Here is a 9,802-nt window from a genome sequence, read left to right on the forward strand (position 1 = left end):
CGTTATACTTAAAAATCGTTACGTATATACTACGCAATTTCATACGAAAATTTTGATTTATTTTATACATATAATTAATCTGATTAGTGAGAATATTAGAAAGTTCCTGTTATAAAAATTGTTGCTATGTAATAATATCACGTGATAATATTATTCATAAGTGACATGTAAGTAATATGATCTCAAAGTAATTATTAATAATATAACTCAATAATTAAACTAAATGATTGGTAAATAAATAGTTTTATTTGCATTCAATCCATTAACAACCCGAATTGTTGCAATAAGTGTAAATTTCAAGAATAATAAAAACAAACTACTGTGGCCTTTGAATTTAATTAGATACTAACAGCGATAAACTGTATGACACTATGGTACAACTCTAATGTACATGCAACGATGTCTTATAAAAGACTCGTCGACGGCGCCAATGTCGGCTATTCCCGACAGTGAGGTACATCAGTACTGAGAATAGTGCTGTACCTAGAGTTATTTTCATTTTAACTGTTGTGTGTCTTAATCATTGTTTTTATGTTATTAACAACTTCGGAACTACTTGAGTGGAACGTTGTAAAATATTTAATATTGGAATGTTCTTTTTAACATATTAATGATCGACCATTTATCTGGCAAGTATTGATAAAAAAAATAATAATAATGGGTATCGATATAATGTTGAAATCCCTATTTTTTAGTAGATATTTAATTAAGATTTTCGGGCTTGGCGTACAGGGCATAGGAATACCGATATGGCGTGGCGGTGAAAAGGTTAAGATTCAAAATAAAAACAAAAAACTTTATTAATCAATACTATGCGTAAATAAAGAAAACTTGGATTTTCAGTATCTCATTATACCTACCTCGGAATAAGGATTTTATTAAGTTTTATTGTTCCCCTTTAAAATCCACCCGGAGTCAGATAGGAGGTATTGCTTGCTTGCAGTCGATATATAAGTTTATTTATAATTTTTAAAATTAATGTAAATACTTCAAATAACAATAAAGTCTACCATATAGGAATTGCATTCATTTCTATAAGTTCATCTGCAGTTAAACGAGTTCCTTCCTTTAATGTCTTAATCTCAATATTTCTAAGAAAATTTCAATCTTTATTCATATTTATTTGCATACCATAATGTTACAATGATGTTACAAGGGACTTAAAGCTAGGTACATATTATGGACCCTGTTAATAAAATGGTATGATAAGAGACGAGTTGTGATCAGGCTCTGCTAACTTGAAATTTGTTTTGTCGCAGCTGAAAGCACTGATACTCCTCTTAACTGTGTTTATTTATGAGAAAGGGATATTTTAAACCGTAAAGGTACAATATTTAAACAATAGAAAGCTTTACACAAAAATACCGAAACTCTTAACATTGCCATTAATCATCAGCACAGACCATTTAGAGCAGGGAAAAATTTTATCAGTTACGCATAGTTTTTCAAAAATGTTTTGATGTAACAGAAAGGTGCATTAATCATTAATTAAAACTGCATTATCAGTTTTTGAAAATCACGTTAAAAACTTTTCAAAACGCCGACGAACTTTGTACCAGGAATTAGTCCAAAACAAGGTTCAACCAGTTTCTTAGCAAGTGTACAAAATTCAAATTTAGAATACACTCTCACGCATGCTTGGCCAACCCTTTTGATACTAGTAACCAGGGTCTGTCAAGTTTGTTCTACGAATTGCATTAAGGTGGGCTTGAAAACAAGAGAGAGTCAACGACATCAGAGTAAAAGAGATAAATATATAATGTTGCCACCAAAAATACAATTTCGTATTCTCCCTAATAATGAGCGTATAAATTGATTTTTAAAGTAAATTACCCTTGAAGATACTTTTAGCTATTATTCTAATGCCAAAAAATATACTTAGTTGAGAAATATTAGATATAAAATTTAATATTACTTATTAGAAAATATATATGGGGGATTATGTGTGGCAACACTAATGTCCGGACGCCATATTGGTTTTGACATTGTTGACGTCACAAGAAAAATGTCTGCGGCCGGTTGCGCACCATTTTATCTTGTACTAATGTTTATTTGTAATAAATAAACTACTTCCATTTAATTCTACATACATTGATAACGTTGAGTCGAGCTTGCTCCTCCGTTGCTGTGTTTTGGTGAAATTAAGTGTGTATTTGTGAGATATAGACTCGGTGTTGAGACAGTGACTTGTTTGATTTTGTTTTGTGTTTAATTCGCGATGAGTTCACAAAAAGAAAACACAAGAATCTGCTGCTTGTGTGGATCTTCACCTTCTAAAGATCCCAGCATCACTTTGCATCGGTTTCCAAAGCCTGGCACTAAAAATGCTCTGCGGTATGTACACTCCATGCTATTCGTCTTAGACGACATAGAATACCACATTTATTGTTAATTCCGCTTCTAACTACCACAAACTCACGTAACATATATACCTATATACTTAAGTCCCAACTTTCCTTGCCAAAAATCATTAGGTACTTACTATAAAAAGTTTTCTTGCTTACACCATTCCCGTATCTAATATAACATCTCTTTCAATCAAAGCGAAGACTACCCACTGACATGATATAATAATATCTTAACTCGGAAAATGATTAAAATAGTGTGTAATTTGAGAGCAGTGGTGGCCGAGTGGTAACTGCCCCAACTTACGAGTGGTAGGTCGCGGGTTCAAACCCGATCTGGCGCATAACTTTGTGTAATTTATTTCGTCACTACTGCTCTCAAAACGGTGAAGGAAAACATCGTGAGGAAACCAGCATGTCCTAGAACCAAAAAAAAATTCGAAGACGTGTGACATCCACCAATCCGCACTGGGCCCGCGGGGTGGATTATGGCCCAAGCCCTCTCCTAGAGAGGAGGCTGTGTCCCAGCAGTGGGAACATTAGAAGGCTGATGATGAGTGTGTAATTTTGATATTTTTAATTTTCAGTTGTGAATTATGGGCAAAGTATTGCTTCCCAAACGAAGCCTGGTCTTCACCAAAATTCCAGGACGCACTCCATAAACAACATAAGATGCTATGCAGCAAACATTTCAAAAGCACATGCTTTAATGAGAAGAAGTTGTTCAGAACAGCTGTACCTGATGTTCAATGCCAAAAGGTTAGTACCATTATCATTTTGAAAGTGTATTTAAAACACCTGTCTTATATAGCACAGAAATACAGACATTATGTTCAGTGTTCATTGTACTATGCAAAGCTATTTCTGAATGACATAGACAAGGCCTGGACCCAAAGATTATGGAGGTACATGGGCTCTATGCGCCACCAAATTGGGAATTTGAGTAGAGCAGAGTAAGAATTATATATGAAGGCAGATTCTTTACTGGAAGAATGAACTTTCGCATAAATGAATTCCCACAAAAAATCTGCTAATGGTTATCCAACCAATTGCAAGATATAAATTTAAAAAATTAAATATATGATGAGTACAATGACCTCTTAAGAGGTTGTTGGTTTTTTCCATAACACTGTATATATGTTTTTTTACATTTACCTCATCTATGACTAATAAATTTAAAGAGTTATCTTTAAATTTATTTAAAATAATCAACTTTCAATTTACAGGATACAACAACTTCTAATGTGCCAGATCAATCTGCCATATTTGAACCTGTTGCCGGTCCATCCAGAATGAATCCTTTAACAGAACATAATGTAAACATTATCACTCCGACCAATTCAGGAATGTTTGTGTGCAAGTCTTCAAAACAAGAAAGTGACCAGAAAAGCAAAATGTTGAGGAAACTGAAAAGTAGTATGAACAAGGTGTATAGATTACAAAAAACTGTAAAACATTTAAAAAACGAATCTTTTTTAAATGTTATTTGTAACAATGAGACAGTCCGAGAAATCCTCAATACAAAAATGAGTTCGACATTTGCACTGTTACTGCAAGGAGAACTGCAGAATTATAAGAGGAAGAAGCCTGGTCGCAGGTGGAACATGGAGGCTAAAATAATAGCATTGAGGCTCTACAAGAGGTCACCAACTAGCTACAAATTGCTAAGGAGAATGATTTGTTTACCAGCACCCAGCACATTAAAATCCCTCTTAAGTAAATTTAAGATGAATGTGGGGACACACAAAACAATACTCACAATTTTAAAAAACACGACAAAACACTTTGTCCCCTCTGAACGTGAGTACATATTGTTGTGGGATGAAATGTCCTTAAGAAAAAATTTATGGTACAATTCGAAGACGGATTTAATTGAAGGGTTTCAAGACCATGCTACACAAGGTAGATCTCCACAGCCAGCTTCATATGCCCTTGTATTTATGATAGTTGGAGTCAGGAAACATTTTAAGCAGCCAGTGGCTTATTATTTATCAAGCGGTTCTGTCACAGCTGACAGACTTTCAGCTTTGATTAAGGAGGTATGCATTGCTTCTTCATATTCAATGATGATCATGCTGATTTAACTCTTTGCTGAACTATGATGTTAGTTTATTTGTTGCTAATCTCCCTTATAATACTTTCAGGTTTTAAATTGTTGCTTTGATGCTGGGATAAACATATGCGCTTCAGTCTGTGACTTGGATGGAGTCAACAAGAGAGCTCTATGTCAATTAGGAGCTTCTGTTGAGAATCCCTTCATAGAAGTGAGCAATCACAAAATTGTCACTCTATTTGACACACCACACCTGCTGAAGTGCTTCAGAAATCTTTTCATGAAATATCATGTAAGATTTAGGACCAATATAACATCAGACCACCAACAAGGAATTGGTAAGTCATTTGTTATTTAGTTTTAGAAAAATAATTGTTTAATAATAAATATGTACATTTAAAGCATAATATTTTTTTGTACAAGTAATTATAACACCGGGAACGATAAGAGGCGGGTTATTTTCTTAGAATAGTTGACTTTATATTTAATTTTGGATATTTATTTTGTACTTTATGTTTTAATTGACTTGTGACGAATAAATAAAATAGTTAATTATAACACTATTAATAATTACTTTACAGGAGTCGCTAAATGGAGCCACATCAAGCAATTTTATGAATTGGACAATAATAATCCCAATTTTGTGTTTGCACCATGCCTAAGTAAACAACACCTTGAGCCTAATTCCAAACAAAAAATGAGGGTAAAACTTGCGGCACAAGTTTTAAGCCACTCAGTTGCAGCAGAACTATATACTAAAATAGCTGGAGGTAAGAAACCTGATTTATTCCTCAGATCATAGTTGCATGATACTTATATTTGTTTCAACAGTATGGTTATCTGGGGTTGTGTCTTTGATAAAGGATAAAACCAACAAATAATTATATTGTGCTTTTAACATTATTACTTAATCCTGTATTGAGCAAGTAACTAGCCGAAACTTCACAATTTATAAAAAGTAAAGTATAAAATAAATGTATATTATGTGTACATTTGCTGCCAGTATATCCGAAGTTATTAAGCTAGTTAGTAATATGCTTACTCATATTGATTTGATTTGTTTATTGTGAATTTTCAGGAGACATGCCGACTGAAGCCTTGGCAACGGCTAATTTAATTTCAAGCATGGACGATTTGTTTGATGGTGTAAACGCGTCGACACCAGACTTAAGGAGAGGAAAAATATTTTCCACAAATATAAAACACAATACAGGACATCTCCAAATGTTCGATAAAATGAAATTTTTTTTTAAAACCCTGGAATTCTTGGGATGCAGGGGTAATCCCCCATCAAAAGATGGCTGGATTTGGACCCTCAATGGGTTAGAAATGGTTTGGAAAATTCTAAGTGCCAAACATACTACAGTTAAAAGTTTATCCACGAGAAGATTCCAGCAGGATCCTCTTGAAAATTTATTTGGATGCATTCGATTCAACTGTGGATCCAATAGCAACCCAACAGTTGCACAATTCGTTGCTGGATTAAAAACAGCTGTAATAAGCAACATGGCACATACTAGCTCAGGTAATTGTGAGCTGGATAGCAACAGTGCCATAATTACCAATTTTAAAAAATTATTGACACCAGCCACAGACATGCACACTGAAACTGAACAATCGGAGTCTGTTATAGAAAATGAAATTGAAGAAAATATTATTTCCTCCCTGGAACAAAATTTGGAGGAAGGAAGTAGCGAACTACAAGCATGTGCTTATGTCTGTGGCTTCATAATTAAAAAATATAAAAATATTTGTAAGAACTGTAAAAATATTTTAGTCTCCGAAACACCAGAAGAAGTGCATAATTTTATAGAGTTTAAAAATTATGATTCGGTAAAAAATTCTCTTACATACGCCTCTAAAAATTTAATAGATTGTGTAGAAAAAAGTGCAAACATAATTAATATTTTTTTAGAAAAAGAGGCGTATAAAGAGAATATAAAAAAAAAAATAACACAATTACTAAAGGACTCTATAAATTATGTCTTCCTCGAAAATTGTATGGAGCACAAAGAATTAAATATAAATTATATAATAAATAGTGTCTTCCATATTAATATAAAGAGATATTGCATAATAAAAAACAAAATTTATTCCGAAGATGCATGTAAATCTGCACTAAAAAGAAAAATGAACATAATTATGCATAAATAAATATCTTAACTAATATTATATGTGTGTATGTGTGTATGTGTTAATGTTAAAACTTGGCAAGATCGTTTTTCAAAAATTTGTTTCAGCCCGGAACGAAATACATTGATATATAGCTTTTGTTGTGTAGTAAATGTTTGTAAATATCAAAATATAATTGGTCTAGTGTCTTTCTCTTCCTAATCATTTCTATAATAAAGAAGAAATAACACCAACGTTTATTACACAATATGATAGAATAATTTAAACCATGTCTGTAAACTTGTTGTTTGTTAAACAAATCGATAGTATTCTTTATTGTATAATAACATAGTCTTGTTTTTTATAATAGTAACACTTTAAAACTAACTAGAATTTTTGTTTGTTTATGTTTTGATGTTGAAATTGTATGCAATAGGCCCATCCATACTTGTTATTTTGGACGAAAATGTCTGAAATACCTACCTAAATTGATTAAATTCATGTATTTTAAAATTCATTACATAGGTGCACATACTTGTGATTTATGAACACCTTTTGTACCCTATTTCTGGAAATAAATTATAATTATTAACATGCTAAATAAAAAACTCTTGTACTGTAATCTTCCTTTTATTACACTGCTGCACTGCTCTATAAAGATAAATATTAGCAATTTATGCACAAGTACACTGTGTTTCATGTCGATTATTGCTGAGCAAAATGTGATAATCTTGCTCAGCCATAATCGGGCCCCTGTACTTGTGCATAAAATGCAATAAAAATGACCTATAGAATATACTGTAGTTTGAAACTCCCGCCCTAGCTTCTACTCTCTAGTTTTCGTGGGCGGAATATAGATGGCGCCGGCCGGTAAGGAAAAATTTCCTCATAAAATTTGTACGGAGTCGTTATTCTTCCCTTTAGGGTATATATGTTCTGTGCTAGTAACATACATACTAGAGCTTAAAACCATTTGAAACACATGTAAAGTCCTTAAAACCATGATTTCGCATAGGTGCTCGCTTTTTTTGTTTGCAAAAGAGTTTATGTGTTTCTCTGAAGCTCCAGTAGGGCAATCGCAGACCTTTGTTACTTCTCGTTCACTATCACCAACTAATCTATTTCTATATTCTTGAGATACATCTATCCCCAGTTTAAAATGGCTGGATGTTTGGAATTTAACCCCGACGTGCGCAGCACCAGTACGTGTATTATGTTATTATTTTTCTCTTTTTTTCCAACCGAAATAACCATTCCACTCCGTAATAATTCTTCACCAGAACGCATTGGTTTTGTGAATCCTGCAGACGCACTAATTACATCGAGTACTGACAACATAATTATTGTCTTAAACACCAAAATGCCACATAAATCTGATTTGTATTTAATAAAATATGTTTTCCTTGACGTTAACTGTAACGAAATCTTTCAAAGTGTCGTTCTTAGACAGCTTCACAATTTTGACTCTAGAAGCGCTAGTTAGAATCCGTGCATCGCCAATATCGCCATTGAATATATTGGCCTCACTCCATTCTAAGAATGTTTCTCGACTACTAAACTTCTGTTATGCAGAACTTATATATTAGGTCTTTACCTATGAAATTGCCGTTCTGCGGTAATGGCCATTTCAAATCATAATATTTTTTGTTTGGCTAAGAATTGTAATTTCAAATTAATTTTATTAAAAAAACATGGAATTCATCTTCCAAAAGTAGTCATTAGTTTATTGATTCGTGCTACATTGTCATCGCATTTCAATCTTCTTCTTCATCGTGGATTCGTTAAAAAATCAAGTTATTATGGAATACTAGCTTCTGCTAGCGGTTTCACCCGGATCCCCTCGTACCGACGTATGCTCTACATGCCTCGAATTACTTGAACGCCTTAAAATGACCGCTAACGAAAACCTGAAACAAAACCTTCGGATTCAATATCGAATCCACAAATTGAGGGCAAAAGCCTTTTTTACTTTTTTACGAAACGATAACCCTGAAGTTCAAATTATTTCATTTGATTGCCAAAAGAATTTGCCACTGCCCAAGATCCCGGATAAATCGGCCTATTATTCGCGGCAATTATATACAATATGTATGTAATGAAATGTAATTTCATTAATTACTTTATTTAATTTAAACTTGCCGCGCTTCGCGCGTTTATAAGTTGTCTGTGGCGAGTGACGCCATATAATGGCGGACGATGTCTTTCTACTAATTTTGCTGTGTGAATTTTATGGATAAAATTAAACTAATATAGAAAAGGATTATTGAGGAGACGATGTTATAAACTTAAATGTCGTTTCTTTGATTGTTTCAGGTAAGAAATTGTCTTATTTAAACTATGTTTTGTAAAAATGTGCGTAAATAAAACAAAAAAACTTTGATTGTTTCAGAGAAACAAATTCGTTTCATTTAATCCTCAATAAATATTACAAAACTACATTTTCGTTTATTTAAAATGAAGATGGACCGGTTGCAGTTCGAATTCACTATGATATCTTCAAATGATGGCAAATCGAACGTGTTAGCCATAACCTCTATAACCACTGAGGAAGGAAAATGTTATGTTTTACCTGAAGAATTGAAGCCAGTGATTCATCATACAAGTATTATTAAAATGAACACTTTCTCAAAAATTAAAAACAGCATAAAGAAAAGGCATCAAAGTAGAAAAATATGGATAAAATTGGATGAAGACCAAAAGAAAATATATATAGATGAGGAAGGTAATATGCAGTTTTCAGATCAGTACCTAGAAGAAATGAGCACAAAACAACCAAGAGACAAAGATGACAGTTTGCAAAATATCTTGGAAAAATTAATAGAAACTACTACGAAGAAAGAAAATCAACACAACCTAAAACATATTTCTGAGAAGTTTATTATTGAAAAATTCACAAGTAAGAATTCAAATGCTATGCAATGGATAGAGGACTTTGAAAAAGTGTGTGAGCGCTTTAATATTACAAAAGATGAAACCAAAATTGATATATTGAGACTATTTTTAGAAAAGTCTTGTTTGGATTGGTATAGATCTATGATGATAAAACTAACAGTACATTCTGAATGGAATGAATGGAAAGACAAATTTTTAGAAACTTTTAAAAACCGAGGATGGGATATAGTCACAAGTGCACTCACATTCAGGTACAAAGAAGGACTGTTAATTGATTATGCTATAAAAAAGGAACGGCTTATACTAGATGTTAACAAATCAATAGACCCCAAAACTATGATAGATCTAATTGCAACAGGTTTACCTGGGTTCATCTTAAATAAGTTAAACAGGGATGAAC

General features: G+C 32.9%; 1 protein-coding gene across 1 annotated transcript; it reads left to right on the forward strand.

Moving 5' to 3' along the window:
* Positions 1 to 1,674: 1,674 nt before the first annotated feature.
* Positions 1,675 to 7,132, forward strand: LOC124641403. Its single transcript, XM_047179476.1, has 6 exons — positions 1,675 to 2,334; positions 2,933 to 3,104; positions 3,572 to 4,384; positions 4,490 to 4,736; positions 4,980 to 5,168; positions 5,477 to 7,132. Exons 1-6 carry the CDS (start codon positions 2,219 to 2,221, stop codon positions 6,550 to 6,552), a joined length of 2,613 nt encoding a protein of 870 aa, XP_047035432.1. The 5' UTR covers positions 1,675 to 2,218; the 3' UTR covers positions 6,553 to 7,132.
* Positions 7,133 to 9,802: the final 2,670 nt, after the last annotated feature.

Source organism: Helicoverpa zea, chromosome 22 (assembly GCF_022581195.2).
Source record: "Helicoverpa zea isolate HzStark_Cry1AcR chromosome 22, ilHelZeax1.1, whole genome shotgun sequence".
Classification (NCBI taxonomy): domain Eukaryota; kingdom Metazoa; phylum Arthropoda; class Insecta; order Lepidoptera; family Noctuidae; genus Helicoverpa; species Helicoverpa zea.

Coding starts and splice junctions, on each gene's coding strand:
- LOC124641403 (XM_047179476.1), top strand. CDS start 2,219: ATGAGTTCACAAAAAGAAAACACAAGAATCTGCTGCTTGTGTGGATCT. Junction 4,385..4,489: donor TTTCAGCTTTGATTAAGGAG/GTATGCATTGCT, acceptor TAATACTTTCAG/GTTTTAAATTGTTGCTTTGA. Junction 4,737..4,979: donor AGACCACCAACAAGGAATTG/GTAAGTCATTTG, acceptor ATTACTTTACAG/GAGTCGCTAAATGGAGCCAC.